At 37.1% G+C, this 21,249-nt stretch overlaps 2 protein-coding genes across 3 annotated transcripts in view; one reads left to right on the top strand and one right to left on the bottom strand.

The window, feature by feature from the left end:
* PIK3C2G (phosphatidylinositol-4-phosphate 3-kinase catalytic subunit type 2 gamma) overlaps positions 1 to 6,111 on the top strand; it is a 226,893-nt gene extending 220,782 nt beyond the window's left edge. For both annotated transcript variants that reach the window (XM_075114763.1, XM_075114773.1), the window contains one exon: positions 5,216 to 6,111. In XM_075114763.1, the coding sequence (XP_074970864.1) occupies positions 5,216 to 5,368 (153 nt within the window). In that variant the 3' untranslated portion in view covers positions 5,369 to 6,111. The remainder of the gene's footprint in view (positions 1 to 5,215) is intronic.
* A 1,951-nt stretch (positions 6,112 to 8,062) lies between these two features.
* The window catches only part of PLCZ1 (phospholipase C zeta 1), a 53,502-nt gene continuing 40,315 nt past the window's right edge, over positions 8,063 to 21,249 (bottom strand). Inside the window, exons 10-13 of the mRNA XM_075114788.1 lie at positions 16,544 to 16,716; positions 13,341 to 13,473; positions 11,591 to 11,740; positions 8,063 to 8,399 (exon numbers count right to left, since the gene is read on the bottom strand). Coding sequence (XP_074970889.1) covers positions 8,317 to 8,399; positions 11,591 to 11,740; positions 13,341 to 13,473; positions 16,544 to 16,716 — 539 coding nt within the window. The 3' untranslated portion in view covers positions 8,063 to 8,316. The remainder of the gene's footprint in view (positions 8,400 to 11,590; positions 11,741 to 13,340; positions 13,474 to 16,543; positions 16,717 to 21,249) is intronic.

Below are 21,249 nucleotides of genomic sequence, written 5' to 3'. Positions count from 1 at the left end.
GTGCCTCTGGGGTGAAAAGAAACATTTGTATGGAGAAACATTTACGACAGAATGGGAAGTGGCATAAACTATGTTGTTTTGTGAGGGCAGATGGGATTCAAACAGTAGGTGGGATTTGAGATTATAATTATTACATATAACAAATCTCCTAAAGATCTCAAAGCAATTTAGAAATGCACTTTGAGCAGGGTTTATAGTAGAAGGCATGGAAAATATTACCACTCCACTCTGTTTCATAGATAAGATATGATAAAGCTTGAGTTAGTCAGCTGAGACTAAGTGTCCTTATCTCCTGTCCTGGAGTTTTAATATTTTTATTTTCCCACATCTATTTGATTACAAAAGTTACCTACTTACGCTGATGACTTCCAGCGCCTCTGTAAGTAGGCTCCTTGAGTAGTATCACTGCTAACAGCTGAGACAAATTTCCCTCCCTGCGGTTCTGCAGTGGAACAACAGGGAGCTGGGCTATATTTTTTGTTATGTTCTTTCCCTTTTTTTGCAGCCAAAGAGACAGTGGAATGAGTCTAACTGACCCGTCTAAAGAAATTCCTTTACATTTGAAAGATATTTAAAGCAAAGAAATAGAATATGATTGTATAATAACACTCATTGTAAAATATCCAAAATGGACTACAGACAAGGACCAGCCAGCCACGCTGGAAGACAGTTACCTTTCTAATCATTATTGAATCAAGGTGAAGGCAAGAAAATCCAAAATCCTGCCTGCAGTCAGACAGTAGGCACTGGGAGGAGATCTAATTTTGGTTAAGGAGCATTCCACTGCTGTTAAGAGAAATTCCATGAAAACTTTAATATCCCTTACTCAAAACTTGCAGCCTTCTTCACAGATGCTCAGTCTTTTTCACCAGGAACTGCTAATCACAGTGGGGACATATGGTTCCATTGAACTTGGGCATTTCAAACCCAGTGCTTGTGCTGTTAGCAGCTCTGTTCTTCCATATGTGGTATCATTCTGTATGCATTTTCTATCCAAGGCTGGTAGACTGAGGCAGAAGCCGCCCCAGGGAAGAGAAACTACTAAAAATATAAGTCAGCTGTCTTTTAAGTTAGTTACTGTCCAAAACGCTGTGTACAGAAATGTACTAGCCTTTTTTATGAGTTCATAAGTTTTTATTAAAGCCAAATTGCTGGAAGGAAGCTGTATATTAATTTCTCTCTGTGTCCAAGATTGAGAAAATTCTGAAATATGCTTCTCTTGGGTGTTTTTGGTTTTCGTTTTATACTTTTATTGCTTATGACTGCCTACAGCAAATTATCAGCCTCGCAAAAGTGCTTTTTATTTTTGATTTTTACTCATGTGTGTGAGAGTAAAGATGTGAAAGTCCAGGAGGGCTGACAATAGAATGAACTATGCCAAATATTTTGGGGTTGCTTTTAACAAGCACTCCTTTTTTCTCTTGTTCCTTTATTTGGATTTTGGAGTTTGTTGCACTCACACTGGTATAACCTTGTATTAAAAAATGATGGTCAAGAAGAGGAGAAAGAACACAGAAAAATGGAATGCAGTGTAAAGAGAAGAAGAATAACATACCTGCTTATAGACCACTGTTAGGAATAAATAAGACTTAACTTGGGAGGTTCCAGAATAGCTTAGTGAAAACTAAGAAAGTAAAAAAAAATTAAATCTGAATTATTTAAGTTTAAAGTCTTGCCAAGAAAAGTTGCAATGACCAGAAGTGACTGCAGTGGGGTCTTGCTCATATGCGTAGCCTTTGCCCTGAGACATGCTTCAAGGTCTCAAATGTCCTCAGTTTATCTCTTGAGTGCCTGTGTGTATGCATGATATGAGCAAACCTCCAGGACAAAGCAGAGTGTACATTGGCATGATGAAGCCAGAACGAGAGGCAACTCTCTCCATCCTGCCCTTTGGGTGCAGTCAAATGTGAGCAAATATACCTGGGCCACATCAGTCTGTTAGTGTTGTTGCAGTTGCCTTTGGAGCAGAGGGGACACCGGCCTGCAACAACCAGAACAGCGCGAGCAAGCCTGATAGAGGGGGAGGAGGGGAGCTGCACCAGGAGCCACAGACGCTCCCTCCGGCACCGTGCGTCAAAGCTAATTTGGACAATTAAGAACAAAACTAGGAACCGTGCCATGGCTACCTAAGGAGAAGCAACTGTCTCGCATTTGCGATTGAAATGTCATTAGACTCCTGTAGGTCAATGGTGCTTCTCTTTTTGGAGCCAGGAATACTTGAATTCCAGCCCTGACTGTCCCACTGATTTGCTGCATGGCCATGTATAACTCACCTCCATTTGATGTAGCTGTATAAGCGGGAGGCAAATATTCTACATATATTCTACATACTACACAATCATTTCAGGATTTAACTGTTCTGATTATGAAATTCTGGCAGGTGGCATTTGTTTCATCCACATACTAATTCAGCTTTCTCCAGACCTTTCTTCTGTCCCTACATTCTGATGATATATACCTTGCTCCAGCTGAATTTGCAGTACCATTTTAGAAACAGTTTCTTGGGATCATTTGAAAACCACCCAACCTGCACCATAAGGTCTGTCATTGCTCAAAGCTTAAAGCCTTCTTTTGTCCAAAGATTGAAAGTTGTTCATTACCCTGGTTCACACCTGTTGTGATCCACCGTACTGAAGATTCTTAGCTCTTACAGCTAACGTGTACGCTTTTTGGTGATTTAAAGCAACAGATGAAGATGGAAGCTTTAATAAATTGGCAAAGAAACAAGGCACCTTTCTACAGTGAGATTAGGATCACTTCTGTAATCAAATCATAGATTTATTCTAAAGTATATTATCGCTTACTGTACTTGTCCTTGCTTTTTGTATATTCTTCATCATTTCACTTTGATTTTGTTGGGGAGATGCTGAGAAGCTATTCACATACATACTTGGTGAAATAGGCACAGTAAACATCAAAACCAAAAGGCACCAGATGCAACTTTCATGACAGCTGTTCTAAACTATGATTTCCAAAGGTTTCTGAAAGGAAAAGGAAACGTTTCCCCCTGGTAAGACCTTTCTAGTAAAAACTAGTTAAAAAGAGTGAGTGGGACAGTTTTTCTTTCCTGTGGCGGGAGCCATTCATCCCCCCAGCACCAACTATCCCCCTCCACCAGAGAGCTTGGTGCCCTGTCTGTTGGTGCTTGCTGCCAGAGTAGCCTGACGCTGTGACTGTTTGGCGCTCGCTGCGGCATCCCTGCAGTTTGCAGAGCAGACAAAATCCCTCTGTGGTTCCACCGGGGCGGCCAAGGCCAGCTAGGGAGTCTGGGAGCACCAACAGTTCTGAGCCTCCTGGGCCCACCCATGAAGTTCAGAACCATGTTTCTGTTGCCACTCATCGTGAGGAACGTTGCTGGGGCTGAGCCTTTATAAATTCTATCCCTGTCTGCGGGACATCTTCCATGGTTATTTCTGCCTCTTATTATTGGAGGTACAGAGAAGACTCAGCAATCCAGCCCACAGAGGTTCAAGCTAGAGGGGGCTCTGTCTGACTTTTCCTTTCCTCAGCAGTCCCATGCGTATAGACTGCATTCAGACTGCACAGTAAATCCAACAAGGCGGCATGGCAAACTCCTTTTAGGCAGTTTTGCTTTCCCGTTCTTCTGAAGTGACAGTATGTCACTGCATTTGCTTTTTAAACTGCACAGAGAGATTAAAATTTAAAGCATTTTCCATTGCAACTAAAATAGCAAAAACATTTCCAGCCATACAAATTTTAGATTAAATGTACTTCTCTTAACAAAGCTTACCTTTCAGGCCTGAAACTAGCTGAGAGCATTCTTTCACATTTTATCAACCCACATGCAGTTCACTCAGCAGTTTTTGATTAATGCAGAGACTGAAACGTAGGAATCTGTTCTGAATGCAGCTCATTTGTGTTAGCCTATCACTCCAGACTGTTTTCTTTAAATTCAGAAAATACACCATTAACATATCGTAATTAACCTCAGTGTGGTCTCGTAGTACTAAGGTAATTTCAAGGATATTTTAAAAACTATAGGCCTGAGTAATTTTCTAAAGAGATGCTAAGCAAGCTGTCTCATTTAGTTTGAGAAGTATTAACAGCACTTCTTAAGTAACAGAAACATCCAAATTTACTAAGTTCCACTTGCTAAATTGGGTCCAATCTCAGAGAAGTTCCATATTTCAACTTCTGCAGAGTGGGCTGTCATGTTTAATATTTGATGAGTCCATTAAAAAATGCAGGTATTTTTATAATGGGCACATCTGGATAGCATTAGCATCCAGAATCATGCATAAAGTTATTTGTATTGTAATAGTAAAATTCATACAAACCATTTTTGATGGAAAATTATCATCTCTTCTATGATGTGGGTTTGTTGGATGTAGAACAGTTATGATGTTTTATGGAAGTCTTGGTTAGAAGAAAATTTGGATCAAGCTTTGGCTTGATCTTTTAAAATTTTGGTATGCAGCACAAGATTTAATCACAAGTACAGTACAGCAAACACATTCTGAGGAACTGTGGATTGATATGATACACCTTTATGAGACATATCAATAAAACATAAGGTTGCTTTAGGGCACTACTAAGTAACATGTAACAAATACAATTTATATAGATTAAAAAAAAATTGACATCAAAACTGTTTTCCTGGATTTTTCTGATTTTTGCAGAAAAGCAATACCATTTATCAAAGCATCTGCTATGGAAATATATTTTTAAATTATAACAATGCACATTTTTACAGAATAAACTATCTTATGTTTTCATGCCACTGTCCATGATGAGAACCCTCCACCTGAATCTCTCCTCCAGAAAATCAATTGTATTGTCATTTCCTGATGACCTTCATGGAGGATCTGATATATCTTCACATTTGATTTCAAAACTCTGCTTAAGTTAGAGTGTCAGTTTTCACAGGGACAATTATGTAAACCTGTTTTTTCTCAAGCATTGCCCAACATAGGCTTCAAATTCATTTACAAATGCTTGGAAATCAGATTTCACAAGCCTAAGCTGGCAGAATCTCTTTTATGTAAACTACATAAGGTTAAATATATTTCTGAGTTAAATTCACTAAGTTGAGTGAATTTGGCTCATGTTTAGTAGCTTATAATTCTGGAGGGCAGTTTAAAGCAAGTATTATAAAGCTGTAATCACCACCCCGAATGCTGTATTCAAGTGTTTTGCCTGTCAGATAGATTCACAGATTCATATGGTTTTTTTCTGTTTCACTATATTATTTCAGGTTGTGTATGACAAAGTCACAGAGCTCAAAGGCCATATACTGAAGCTTGTTGTGAAAAGCAAAGGGACATTTGTGGGAGCTGTTAACATCCAACTGAGCAGTGTCCAGTTAAATGAAGAAAAGTGGTATCCACTGGGAAACAGTGAAATTTAAATGTTGTCTAAGATAAATCAATTATTTATCAGCTAAGGTTTCTTTATCCCATTTCCCATGGTACATTTTGTCTCTGTTGCCCTTGAGAATATGCAGTCGTCTGCTGATCACATACCTTAACATTTCTAATCATAAGGCTATTGTCTTAAAATTGCTACCGTCTTCCCGCAACTGATTCCTCTCAGTATGGGTTTAAGAAATCACATGCTAAGAACTTGTAGCAGCACGCAGGAAATTCTTAGGACAGCAGTATTTGTTTTGTTCGTATTAAATAGTACTGTAAAAACACTAAATTCAGTACACATCAAAGTGTGGGGCCTAAATCTTTACCCATTTATTCCACTGACTGCGTTGAAACAATGCTGATGATGGTGTCATTTATCAGCATCTGCTATTACCCCACTGCATATGGTGATTTCACCAGAGAACCATGGGGTGGTTCCCTGGGTGCCAATACATTTCAGATACCTAGCAAATTTCAAGTTAAATCTTATATGATCAATACATTAAAACAAAACAAATGCTAAAAGTTTTGCACTTTACACGTTTTGTGCAGTATTTCTTGGTGTGCTTTTAACTTCTGGTGTAATGTAACATTCAATCCAGGATATTAATTTGTCAGTAAGATATGTCATTGTTTCTTTTATTCTGACATCCAAGAGCAGATATAGCTGGTCATTTGTGAGAAGAAAGGAGGGGGGAGAAGCTAATATTCACAAATAAATAAAACATACTGAATGTGAGCTTTCAGCATGGTATTTATTTAAGATCATGCTATAAGGAATCTTTGTTCACTGGTCTTACCGCATTGCATTCTTATGCTGCATAAGTGAATCAAGTCAATACAAGTGTTGACCTCAGGGCTATAAAATGTATATATACATATTAAACAATGAACATGAGTGGTTCCTTTGAGTTCACTGAGGCTAATTTTGGGCTCTGTTCTTCAAAGCATTTTTACGTAAATTGAGGAAGCACTTAAGCACATCTTTAAACATTCAGCATGTGAGCAGCCATAATGAACTGTCCATTATTGCCAGCCTCGTACACACGCATAGTTGACCATGTATATATACCTTTCCAGGAACAAGGCCACATTTTTAAGGCACAGGAGACATGTTGATTTGTCATCTGATCTGTTGTAAAATTTTAAATTACCATATACTGAGTAGGTCTGACATTTGTCCTACCGGCTGGACAAGTGGTCAACAGAGGGATAGTAATGCCAGTAGCTGAAGATAATTGCCTTCTTCTCCCAAAGGACACTCGCAAATCAGTCTTCAGAATGTAATGTTGTATAAAGCTCCTGAAGTGCGACTAGGAGTCTTATTTAGGAAACTAAATAAGCTGGAGTTTTTGTCAGCATCAAACCAATTGACTCTATCACTTGGTCAGTTTTTATCTGAGAATAAATACACCAGGTTGCCTGGGGAAATTAAACTCCTCCTCAGTAAGGGGAAGTAGGGGGTACTCTGCTTGAATATTAATATTATTAGTATTCTTCAGAGCCAAAAAAAAGCTATAAAATATTTACCACATGAAACGGATATTTGCTAGCCTACAGATATGATCACTACAAAGATCAGTAAGTCTAACATTTTAGATTATAGGCTCTCCTGGGTAAAGAATCAAGTGACTTGTCACTCAAGCACAGAAAACACATTGAGGCCAGCTCACAATGTTATCAAATTACCTGACCTTACAGTTCAATATTGATTTTCGATTCTTCTTAGTCTACTGTCTTGGTTTCCTTATTATAACTATAATGCAATTTTCTAATAGTGTTATTTCCTGTGACATTTTCTAATCATAGTTTACTGCATGCCCTGGTTTTCTGTCTTAGAGCAACATTAAATAAAATAGCATTAAAATGGCATTAAATAAAAAGAGCATTAAAATATAATTTTATCAGTGCTGTCTGCAAACATAAGCAATGCTGTTTGGTATTAAAGAAAGAAATCTTTCAACACAGCATCCTGTATAGAAAAAAAAACAACAAACCATGTTTGAGTAACAAATCTGCAATTAACTGGGTAGATCTAGTCCTGTGGAAGCTCAATAATAGTTCTGTTTTGTAAGATGGGAAAATTGTGTGTCATGTGCAAGACCTACACTGATAGATATGTCAGGCAAGAAGTTGTCTGCAGAGATCTTAAATCACACAATCAACCCTTGCCTTTCCTAAAATTCTTCTAGTCCACCTCAGAGCATTGTGCTTCCTATTTCCTGAGTTCACACTAAGATGTATCCTGAGCCACCTGCTGCTATGAGAAACACAGCCCTTTACAAATCAGTCTGTGAATTATTTGTCTGTCTTTAGCAGCAGGAGGTTCAAGAGTAAGCTAAGAAAATGTACCAATATTAGCATCTGAGTTTTTATCGTTTTAAGAGCTGGAGTTTTTTCTCAAAACTGTTTTTCCAGGTAGAAAAAGTACAGTGGACATTAAAGAGGTGTACCCAATCAGAAACTGCTTTTATTATAAATTTATGTGTATGCATTTATGTATGTGTAATTTTTCCTGTTACCTTGGAAAGACACAATGGTAAAAATTTTGTTCAATACAGATAAAAATATCAATGTAACGTGCTCATAATTTTGTAGCCTCTGATCGTAAATATTAGAATATTATTCTCAGTAATTAATCATTATTTTGAAATTTTGCAATTTTTGAAATAATTTGAAATTAGCTACAAACAAAATTATTAACCAAATTTTAAAAACATCAAAAAAGGTTCTGTGTTTATGAATTAGTTCTAAGTAATTGTAGGGCCAACATTAGTAGCCATTATTCAGGATACCATTTACTCACACAACTCCCATTAGCTTAATGAAATCACTGAGAATGTGCCACTCTGGAAATCAGATCACTGAGTTGTTGCAAGCCTAGTGCTGTTGCTTTATTGAGCAGGGTGTGATCCTCCAGACCGACTGTTACTGCAGAGCATCATTAATAGTACCAGACATGAACAAACAGTGATGCAGGTTCGAGATTGCCACCATCTCTGGACAACAGGGGAACGTTACGGTAACCTGTAAATATAACAACATTTTACTAGTGTATTAACCACAAATGCAAAGGTTATGATGGAATGTTTTTCATGATCTACAATGCAAACAAGGCATAGTTTATGAATCTGTAACTAACTCTTTAAAATAAACAGAAATGATACAGAACCCAAATCCCATTTCTACTAGTTTTCTTCTCTACATATACAGTATTTCAGTTGGAATTAAATGAATTCCAATTCATTTTTGGACGCAGTGAAAAATTTTAGTGTCTTTCAGGACGTGGTGTTTTTTCAAACTGAAGACGTTTGAAAAACTGGGCTAAAGCCCAGTGATATCTAAATATGGGGGAAGCATACATTTTAACATCCAAAGATGTTTTGTGCTGCATGCATTGTCCTGAGAGCAAATTAAATAACTTGTGCATCAGCAGTGATAGTGCCTTAGAGAAGAACGTTGTTGCAGCAGAAATGTACTGTCCAGCTGCAGGAAAAAACCTGTAGTGTAAGACCTTCTACCATGACATCTTAAGCCTGTTAAGGCTCTCCTCTCACATATGAGTGATTCCCAGTATCAGGGATAAGGCATATCTCAGAAACTATATGTTCATCTGATTGTTAAAGCATTTGGAGAAGCTATAGTTCTCAACTTCAAACTTCATTAACTGACCTGTCAAAACACAAAATAAACCCCTCTTCAAAATCCTGAACTTGTATTGCTTTATATGACTGTAAATGCCCATTATTTCATAATAATAAACAATATGACTTCTGATTTTTGAAAATGTTCTGTGTTTTATCTATGTATATATAACTGCAGTTATTTAAGTAAGTAACTGTTATGAATAAGTGTCTATGATCAGAACTGCAGTTCTCTAAATCCTTCTTTAGGTGCGTCTGGGGGTGTGTGTAGTCTTTGGGACCCTCGTTCATTTGGGTTTGGATTTTCTTGATTCTTTTATACAGCATGAAAGTTCACCTGGCATCTAACGTTCAGCTTCTGGGCAGCAGATATTAAAACTGCATCCAGGCAATACGCATTTGAGATCCACTTTTAGAGTAGGCACACAGTATGTGGAAGACTTGGTTTATTTCCTATCCAAAGATACACTTCAGGGACAAAGACTCATTTCCAAAGACTGTGTTATAGACCCTACTTACAGATTATTCTACAAAGTGTTTTGAGAGAAGTAAAACTTCTTTTTTATTGAAATTGTTCTGATTTGTATGAAATAATTAAGTATTCATTGAGCCAGTGATAATAGCAGTAATAATTAAATTCCTGTCTTGTATTAGTATTCTACATGGCAGACTCATTGGGACAGGGACTATAACCCAGGTCCCCTCTCCTCTTGCCTTTAACCACCCAGCTAGAGACTTATTCTCACCTTCAGCCCCTCTGAGTATACCTATTTAATCTTTGCATGAAAAATCAAATACTGCTACAGGTAGGCAGCAAACATTCTTCCCCAGTCTAATCTACAGCTGAGCTGGGAAGCTGCTGCTGGAAAAACGAAGGTAGCGATGACATACAGTTGAATCCTTTCAAGAGAAAATGCAGTGGAGGGTGACAATGGCACAACTTTGTTCCACTGCCTGTCAAATCAAAAAAAAGATGTAAGCACTGCTCAGCTTGTGGAAGCAACTTGCCCTCAGGAGACATGTCAGGGATATGAATCCTAGGGAAGAAGGGACAGGCCTGTAGTGCAGATTAAAGCAATCAGAGCTGTGAAGGGTAAGATTTAAATCCAAACTCACTGTTCAGCATGGTTTAGACAGTTCTTTCCTAAGAAATCTAGACTGTCTTGGCTCCCTCTGCAAGACGTATTATTTTCCCCTTTCACTATTTAGGGAGCTTAAGTACCTAAAACAAAACCATGGTTCCAGACCTGGAATCCAGAAGTCTCAATGTTAAGCGTTGTGATAAATTTTCAAATTATCTGTTAGTTCATCTCTTAGAAGCATTTTATTTATGCTTCTGGGCATCTTGATGGCATCTTACTTTTTTTTTTTACATTTACATTTACATTGGGTCTATTTGTTTGGTATTGTTTATAATTTTTGTACCTACACTCATTTCCTACCATTTTTAATTAATCCACTGAAAATCTTTCCTGTGCAATCTGCATGCTCTTACTGTTCCCCATTTGTGACTGAAATTAATCATACTAGCAGATTAGAGACACACTGAAAAATTATACTAAAAAAAAAAGCCCAAATTTATGGTTTTGCAAGCATATTTAAGCTTTAGTGTCTGCTATTTAAATTAGTCTCAGACACTGTGAGTTGGCAGGATTTTTTTTCATTATCCTGAAAGATATAAATAAAAGGAAAGTAAAAGGTGATCAGTGTAAAAATTTATGTTGGAGAAAAGCAAGTGTGCTTTAAGAGTAATGTCTTTGTTCTTCTGTAACTCCTCAACCTCAACTAAGAATCACAAACAGCTTTATGACTTCAGAACCTGGAAAGAAAAAGCCATTAAAAATCCTGTTAAGCTCAATAAAAAAGGCACAGTGCCCATCGCCAGCTCTAATGTTTTGCCTTCACATCTTCATTCACTAATAAAAGCTAGCTGTTTGTTTTGTCAGAAATAGCTTTGGAAATTCAATATAGTAAACAGCTATTTTACATAAGCCCTTCTTTTTGGCCTACTGACTTCTGCGGCTGCTCTTTATGTGCAGCCTATTAATCACATAAGATTCCAGAAGCTATAACGGTACAATAAAAGGAACATGACCAAGAAAAACAGCATAAGTATTTTCCTTAATTTATATTCTTCATTCGCTGCTCTGAAAAGTTGCAGATAGGTTTGGTGTTTTTGTTTTGTTTTGTTTCAGTTTGGCTTGTATTGCGTTTTGGACCTAACTGAACAGGAAGTGCACAAAACTGGTGCCTTTATAGTAGTTCTTAATAATCTCCCTTCCTGATTCCTACTACAATGCGTTAAAATATTGTCTGAGCAGTTTCTATCTAGACTGGAATACTGCAGTAGGAATTGATATTCTTTTGATTTCTACACTGTGAATTTGCATTCAGAGACTACAATGACTTAAAAAAACCAAGAATGTAATTTTTACCTATGGTTATACAATTCTCCCTTAAGAAATAAACATAATGCTGTACTCTATCAATACTACAATAACCATAAAAGCCTGGAATGTTGTAGATTTTTCTGATCTGTTATAGGTGGCTCACATAAAAATATTAAAATATTACCTTTATTCAAGCTTAGCAGTGGTAAAGTGTATTGACCAAGGAATTCATTTGCAACCAGAGATATTTCATCTTCCACACAGAAGCGTATCAATGCCAGTTCTGGAACTTGGACAGTAAAAGAGAAAATTTCATCCCATCTAGGGCTCAAAGCTAACGAAAAGAGAAAATACACAGTATCAAAATACCGTTTAATTTCTATCACTTAATATCTGTAATATTGTATCTGCTATCACTACTCTGAACTGGTAAGGATTCATTTTTTTTCCCTAGATTTCTGTGCCCATTTAAATAAATGAGGAGATTCCCACTGACTGCAGTGGCATATAGGTCACATCTTTTGTATATATTATGGAGAAAACTGCCAGAGGAAAGGTCTCAGAATGAAAAAAAAAAAAGAGCCTGGGACTCGCTTACAGTATGCCGGCCTGCCCCTTCTAAGGATTTGTCATCTATTAGCGACATATTACTGTAAATCAAAAGCCTAAGAAAGTGGTGTCATCTCTTAGAAGAGAGCAAAATGGGACAGTGACGGCTAGGTTAAGAACCTCTGATCAACTTAAATTTTCCTATAGCCATACCAGTTTCAGTCTTTGCCAAAGTTTCTCCTTTTAAAATGTTGGAAATTAGGCAGAAGCTAAATAAATTGAGGCAGTAAAGAGATCACTTGACTAAAAGTACAAAAAGGATGTCAAACAGGAGGGTGGGGTGCTTTGTCTCGAGCACTGTTCATGCAGAGGGAAAAAAAATTAAGGGGCTGTTTTAAAACAGCAGCAATCTACAAAAAAAGAAAAAGGAAAAATAGAAGACAGAGGCACAGAAGAAGGGAGATCACAGGGAACTTTTAGCCTGAGACATCAATAAGATCTACATGATGAAGTTAAGGGAATGCTCGAAGACAACTACAAAGAGTACATGCTTCACCTGTCAAGCAATTAAGGGACTAGTCCTACTAGAAACTGCATATGAGCTAAGTGATGAAGTCATAGAAATTTCTTCAGGAAAAAAAAAGTCTTCAATTTTAACAATTAGTGTACTGGTTTTGTCTGGGATAGCTTTCATTTTCTCCATATCAACTTGTATGGTGCTATGTTTTAGATTTGTGACCAAAACAGTGTTGATAACACACCAATGTTTTACCTATTGCTGATCAGCGCTTACTCAGTGTCAAGGACTTCTCTCTCTCTCATGGGGCAACCCACTCCAGCGAGTAGGCTGCGGGTGCACAAGGAGTTGGGAGGAGACACAGTTGGGACAGCTGACCAAAAGGGTACCCCAAGGCATTGAACATCATGCTCAGCATGAAGCAGTGAATGAATTATTTTACTCTGCTTGCGCATGTAGCTTTTGCTTTACATATTAAACTGTCTTTATCTCAACCCATGAGTTTTCTCACTTTTGCCCTTTTGGCTCTCCCCCATCCCACTGCGGGAGTGTGAGCAAGCAGCTGCGTGGGGCTGAGCTGCTGCTGCCCAGGGTGAGCCCACAACAGTGAGTAAAGACAATGCATTCCATCTTCCTTCAGGAGAGTGCTACTACGTAGCAGTGTTTGTACTTCCTTAAACTACCAGTCTACAAAAATGGCACATAGCATGAACTTCTGCTACCGATTTTGTGCCAGAAGATACTAGTCTAGAGAGAAATAACTGCAGTCTCTGAAAGCACCTAACAACTTCTTGGGATTAAAATATGATAATTCCTTATAAAATATTATTTTGCTTTGTTCACAGTCGAGAGTAAAACTGCTGCTCACCATTGCTTTTTATAACACTAGATTTTTTTTTGGCTTGATCTTCTGGCACACCGTAAATTTCTATCTGCACTAGAGGGTCAGCTTTGTTAGTCTTCGACAAGTTACTGGGTGGTAACTGATGACCGCTGATGAGCTGGAAAATTAAAGTTGACATGTATTGAAAAACTTTAAGAATTAACCTTACATGGTAGCCATATAATATCCATAGTAGCAAAAACTATTCCACAAGAAACTACTGTGAGAAGCATATGCTAGCCATAAACTGTTATAAAAATACATATTAAACACAATGAAATTAAGAATATGGTGCCTCCCATTTAATTTAATTCTTGGCTAATTTCACTGTGTCATAGAATCATAGAATGATTTGGGTTGGAATGGATATTCAAAGATCATCTAGTCCAACCCCCCTGCAATGAGCAGGTTCATCTTCAACTAGATCAGGTTGCTCAGAGTCCCCTTCTACCTGACCTTGAATGTTTCCAGGGATGGGGCATCTACCACCTCTCTGGGCAACCTGTTCCAGTGTTTCACCACCCTCATAAAAAGAAAAATCTGTTATGTTTTACATAATAATTTTCAGATTTAAGTTTTTATTCAATAACTAGCCCTGAAAATCATATTTGGTTACCATGCAAAATAATAATGTTGGAGGAATCAGTCTCATGATTTTTGCATTTTCTGAGATCAAGCTCATGAATTCATATTAAAGCTGTGTCTAGTGGAGCAGCACTAACACCCACAGTGACATCAACATTGTGTTACAGAGTATGTAGCAGACTGCATCACCTGTGTTCCTTCTTTTTCACAGTAACACATACAAACTCTGCATTTAGTAGGCTCCCTGATGTTTCTCTCCTTAATTTAGTTAGCTACCTGGAAATTTTGCCTCAGATTGCCCTGTAATCTGGCACCCAGCCTTAGAAAGGATTCATGAAAGTCAAAACTTTGCCTGCTTTCTATCTATATTTCAGGACAGCTAGGAGAGAATAACCATCTGTACAGTAATCTGCTTTCTAGAAATCAGTGTACGGAATGTATCAAGAGAGATGAACAAGCCTGCAAGCCTAGGTGAAAGATATGACTTATGATCCATATCTCAGGACTAAGCATCGAAACTCATGATACAGAATCTTATTCCCCTGTCAACCCACCAAAAAAAACCCCAACAAACCCCACAAATTCTACCTTATGCCTAGGTATTTTCTGTAAGACATTGCTCAGAGAAAAGTTCTAGCCTGAAATGTTGAAGAAAAGTGGCTTTAAAAATCTGATGCTGTCCCCTTTCTTCCTAGAATATAGCTACTACCTTCACTAGATAGCTTTGCAAGGTGAAAGCACTGATGGACTGTCTGCTTAGAACTAGGGGTGGTTCTTTGAAATGCCCTGAATATGATTATGAAAATTCAGCCACGCAGGCCAAGTTCTGCTTCCCACTCTTACCCAATTGCTAGGTCCAGTCTAGGTCTCCCACAGGTAGGAAAAGAGTGAGCTCTTTTCAGTACACTGCCACCCCAACCATAAATCCAATCAATTTTTGAGACCCAAGGCAATGCAGATATTCAGAGAGGGTAATAAAAAACATGGTAGGCTCAGAAGTTTCCATACAAAATAGCTTGAATATTTGTATTTCTGCTGCAAATCCTGTATGCCTCCTGTTGATGGGAATTGTGGGACATCAGGTTAAAAAGGGTATTGAATTCAGTAAAATTGGGCCCTGTGTGATTTTTAAGTTCACTTATGCTCTTCTCTTCATTCATTCAGTCATTCATTCACAGTCAGTCTGAGAGATTTGACCCCTAGATGTTTTATATATTTGCCCTCTGTTAAGTAATTTCTCCATTCATCACGTTAGTAACTTTTCTTTAGCAGAAACTGTTCTTCCTTTGACTCCTATGCCTGTCTCTTTTTGTCCTCAACCACCATTTCCTGTTTTTTGCTTCTGACTCCATGAATGGGGCTCTCTGCACCCTACAGCCCCTCAGCTGGTGGGATGCCATTGCTTCTTTGTATCCTGCGCTACCCAGCCCGTCATCTCAGTCTGTATTCTGAGTCTAAAAAGCTGCTTTTCTCTTTTTCCAACTTCTTCAAAACTCAGACATTTCCTTCCCATTGACAATGATTTTTTCTGTCTCCTGCATTACAGTTGGGGATTTTTCCTCATTCTAATTAACTCCAGCTTTATATAAATAAGGGCTAAAATAACTGATGTATATGCATGGGTTCTTGAAATCATCGAATAATGTCTATTCATAATTCATATGCTCACTGTTAGGACACTAAAATGTTCTTGATTAGGTGCATGATTATGTAAGTATTTTATAATTGTTATTAGTTAATGTTTTATCTCCACTATTTATGTCTCTGAAAGAAACAAAATAGCAATTATACACAAATTTTATGCTAATTAAATAGCATTTATGCAAGTAGTGTACTGTGCAATCAGAAATAGCACTTTTTTTCATTGGGAGAAGGTAGTTCTCTAACTAGTGAACAATCATAAAACATTTACTTGACCTTAAAAGAAGGGTTTTTCTAACCCTTTATTTTTACATGACATGTATTTCTAATATTTTTAAGAAGTAAATCAGATTTGGGAGAAGTAGAAATAATTCAAAGGCTTATTGATTCATCCCCTTTTTACATTTATTTGTATCATTTTGGGATGATAAATAGTCTTTTGTGTACACAGAGGAAGATAATGAACCTTAAAAGAAGCATAAAGCTTCCCATCATAATCTTAAACATTTCCATTTGTCAGTTAGCATTATAATAGTACATGTGGTGTTACTAATACTTAATAACACCAGAAGTGCACATTCAATTTCTGAGTTTTCAGAGTTCGGTCCCCACAACTGTACCTGATAAGTCCCTTTATCAGCCACAGTTGTGACACAGTGCAAGTTATATTTATATTTCTGTGCACAACACCATGAAAAACCATGTATTTTTATAAACTGTTATAACTTCTGAACACCTACATATTTTTGGCAAACATAAGTGAACTACAGATGGGAAATCATCCAAGCCGCAGTAGATACTGTATGAGAGTTTGTACATGTTGTTAAAAAACAATATTAAACTTCCCAACAACCAGAAATGGGGATGAAATGAGAAACCAATAATAGATAACAAATAAGTCTGAACTGCATAATGTTTGTTTTCACATTTGATGGAACAAACCAACAATTAACTAAACTTACCCTTATTGACAGAGACATTGGCTTACTGTATCTTCCCACATTGTGTGGGGTAAATGTTGAACTGTGATTTCTCAAGAATTCTGGTTTCAGAATATAGCCACAACCACCATTGTCTAGGAATTTTCCATTTTGCAATTCCATTTGTACTCCTGGTGTCTGGAAGTTTAAGGCCACTGTAAAATAAAATATTGATTTAAGTGAATTAGAGTTGTCAGCGTTTTATAAAACAACTGTCTGACAATAATAGTAAAAGCAAAAGCAAATGAGATTATAATATGTATATCCTTCAACTCATATGTAAGATCCTGTTATTTCTCATAAAATTAGTAGCATTCAATAATGAACGATTCATGTGCAAAATAAGTGCAGCATGTTTTAAGAATTACCCTATAGATCTTTTTTACACTGCAGTGTGTTGTGTGTTTTCCCTTTTCTTTCTAAATTAGGCCTTGGAGAATACAAAAAGAGATCTTTTTTCTCCTTAAGGACTAAATTCACATACTACTTTCTCTACAGTGGCAAGACCCTGAACCAGTTTACAAAGTTTGGGTGTAGAAGGCAAAAAAATTAGGATTGTTACTAACATTAGTTATGGTGCAGAATTTGTCACAAAAGCATGTCACCCAGAAGATCAAGTAGCTTTAGTTTAGAGTTAGATTATTCAGTGCAAATACATTTAAGTTTACAGAAGTAGAAGAAATTTTAAAAGTGTTCTTAAATTTATGTGAGCAAACTCTCTTCAAGATAATCCTCCAGTACTGGTAGTTATTGTTAGTACACTCCTGACAGACTTTCCTTTCCTTGGCAGCTCAAAATATTTCTGGTTTGCTGCAGCAGCAATAATAAAATAATACACATCTCATCAACGGGATACTGTAATTCATGAGATAGAGCCAACACTGAAATAGACCTGTTTAATGACATTTTCCCCTATTCCAGTACATTAGAGCTTCCTGTCACATTCAAAATAGAAAATGCACAAGTCAAATCAGTGAAGTGATAACATGACATGTGTTAAATAGAAAATGATAAAAAGTCATTTACTTGATGGCTCAGTAGGAGAAAAATGAAGACTTTAAGCAGTACAAGTGACTTAATTCAGGAAGAGGACCTTATTACATGTTCCTATGAGATAATAGAAATGTATTGAATGAACACTTGGCAGAATTCAGAAATACTTATCTCATAGAAAATGCAAGAAATTTGGATCTGTTTCACTGCAAAAATTTGTTTCTTCACTGCTTTGATGATCCTTTTAAAAAATTCTGTAGTAAATGACAAAAATAGGAACAGATCTGTAGAGTGAAGCAGCTGGTACTACCGACCTAAGGTTCATGCTACTCATGTTTTCGGTGAGGTTACTTCAGAAGAGCTCTAGCCTGGTCCCATGACCTCAATACCAATTAATGGCTAGAATACATGAAGTGCTCCCAGAGCGCATCCTCTGTTTCATCTGAAAGGGATCCCATTTTTGCTAGCTAAGATTGCTCTGCAGCATGAACCAACATCTCGTAAGTAGGAACAATCGGGAACCTGGCCTAAAAAAACCCCTAACGAACAAAAAAGCCCCAAACCCAACAACAAAACACAACATGCACTCCTGCTTTGATCTAAGTGTTAATGTAGATGCAGGCATAGATTCTGTGTCAATATGCAAAGGAACTTTAAACTTTTTTGGCAGTGGTTCACAATTTGTTTTTGTGACTCAACACATCCAGAAGCAGACCCAAGTGTGCTGCTATATGGTCTTTGTTGTATCTTAATACATTGATTCAAGCAGTGCAATGAGTGCTACAGAGCTGCAATCCTAAGGTCCCTTGAAGCCTAGGTCCTGACATGATCTGCAGATAAACGAAGATCTCTCGGTCCATAGGAAATCCCTAGGCCATACTTTCAGAATATGTGGTTGAAAAACTGTAACTGAAATTAAGCAACTTGAACAGTCGTAGCATCAAATAGCAGCTTCCACATGATGAAACAAATTACATGATTGCACATAATGAGACTGTTGCTAAATTTGCCAAGCTTCATAGGCTACTAAGCAGGAAAATCTAATTTAACAACAGAAACAAGCAAAGGAGAATACTTTACATTTTATCATATTAGGAAAATTACTTTTGTAACACAAGTGAAGGGCAATATTATTATGGGTTGGTATCTTCAAACATCAACACTATATTTTTACTCAATTTAATTTTACCTTAGTATAAGTTTAAAACACACTGAACAGTAGTTTCAATTTAACTACTGATTTCCCAGTATTGCAAGTGAAAATTTGTATTATATTCTCTGAGTTGCATACCTCCACTACAACTGTTTGCAAGATTTTCATAGCTTCTTGGGACCATCTAGGGCAACGTTTTATGGTGTACTGTTGATACACAGTTGTTAATCACATGCAGTTATAACCCTTATACTTCTAGAGAAATGGAAAAATTCATAAATTAAAACCTATATTTTCTGTTGTCTAGCAGTGTGGTCTTAGCAACATCTTTCTGCAAGGAAGACTGAATTTTTACCCAATGTTTCATCTTAGTTTTGTGAATTCAAGGACAGAACTGTCAATAACGTGCCTGTACTGCTGTTTTATGAAACAGTAGAAATTTCATGCATGTACAAAGACAGCTTTAAACTGCTGGCTTCTTTTGGAAAGAAGCCCAAATATGCTTACTATGAAACCATCAAAACAGTACATAATCTTAACATATGGCTTTCATGGAAAGGTACAGGCATCTGAAGTTTAGCACTGTGTAAGTTAAACTTTCTCCTCCATTTCCTTCCATTAAGCACCAAAAGCCTTTTAATAGTGGCATCAAAATCAAAACAGCAGAGCAAAACATGGTCTTGGAGGACAACCTGAGCAAAGAAATTCCTCAGTGTGATTCCTGCATCCAAGATCCAAGTCCTCCTGGAACCATGAGGCTGAATCTTTTTCAGATCAGAGTATTTAATACTCATGTCTTCTTGCAAAATACCAAAGCTGCCATGGCTGTCCCCATTTGCCCCGGATGCAAATAACTTCAAATAGCAACTGCAAGTTAGGAAATAGCCTAGCTCCAAAAAGATGAAACAATCGATAATGTACAGAGGAATACAAAGGGTATAATTCATCCCAAATCTTTGTATCAGAAGCATTTAACTGAAGTCAGTCCCACAACTAATTGCAGAACTAACCACAATCTAAGTATTCAAATACAGCACCTTCCATAAACTTTCCCATTCAAGACAATTGATTTTTAGACAGAAAGCAAAAGCTTTTGAAAACCAAAGTGAGCACTGAAGTTCTTAGATTTCTAAGTGACTATGATGTGAAGGCAGTTGAGGAAAACTGCATGTCTTTTGTCTGTGATGCTGCCTCTCAATGAATATTCCTATTGGGACTTTAAATTGTCATTATTTTTTATTCTTTGCTTCCTGGTTCTATTAGCTATATTACAACCCAAAGGTTTAATATATCCTCTGCATTTAAAAGGGGAGGTTTTAAAATGGATAAGCACACATTTGTCACCAGTTTTGCTTAAAATGAATTACTTAATTGCATTTTATGCCATTTAAAATCCATCTCAAAATGTCTGAATTTTATGCAATCTCCAAAAATATCATATGTAAAAAGCACTCAGTGCCAACATTCCTATCGCTGTGATTTACTTCATTCATTTGAGTCTAAAGAGATATAATAGATCACACTTCCAAGCCTTTGATCAGTCTTGTTGCCATCCTCTCAGCTCTTTCCAATTCTCTATGTTCTTGAAATGGGCTGTGCACAATGAACGCATCTTCTTTGCCTTAAATATCCACAATTTGAACTGAATTCCACACAGACTGGGAAATACTATGAAAACAGGACCATATCCTAATGATCTGGCATATTTTGTCATTGGTTATGAGATGATCTATGTGACTGGATTTGAAGACACTGCATTTATCCCATGTTAGCACTCCCACAGTCACCTGGGCATTGACTATCTATCTTCCCTCTCACATGCAGGGCACAGCTGCACCCAAATCCATCACTGTCCAAATTTACAGAAGTATTTTCATAAGTTCTTATGTGGCTGGGTAGTCCACTTTGCTTTTTTCAAAAGGATGTAGGTAGCTTTTACAAAATTTCATCCACAGCCCGACTAAAGGGCATGCTAACTGACTATGCGTTGACTCAAAATGTGGATGAAAAGGGAGTATATTCAGTCATCAGATTATATTGAAACCAACTGAAGACATCTGAAGGAAGGATAAACTGTAACATGATGACAAATTGTCACCTGTTACATATACCAGGAGGCAAGCATTTATTTAACAGAAGCAGCATGCACAGCAGGATCTCTTATCAGAAGTAAACAAATTCTGTCAAACTAAAATATGATAATTCCTTCACCACCTGAATGACAAATATAATACTAATTTCTAAGCCCTGTGCAAACATTAACTATCAAAATATCCTCAAGTACAAATAATATTTCCCTTTTAGTATATTGAAAATATTATTCAATCTAATACACAGTCTGATGGAGTGTGTATAACAGAAATCCAATATATAGTATAGTACCCTGTAAGCCCTTCTCATCAACAGCAGACATAAGAAAGATAATGTACTCTATCACCAAGTGATCAGAATATGTAACCTGGAAAAATGGTGGAACACAGTTGTTTTTAAACACCTTTTTCAGCTGGGTCTACCTGAGAAACTAGACAGATTTCCAGCATAA

This window comes from Phalacrocorax aristotelis, chromosome 1 (genome assembly GCF_949628215.1).
Source record: "Phalacrocorax aristotelis chromosome 1, bGulAri2.1, whole genome shotgun sequence".
In the NCBI taxonomy this organism is placed as follows: Eukaryota; Metazoa; Chordata; class Aves; order Suliformes; family Phalacrocoracidae; genus Phalacrocorax; species Phalacrocorax aristotelis.
Note: the sequence above shows the minus strand (reverse complement) of the source record. Positions and strands in the feature narration are given on the sequence as shown.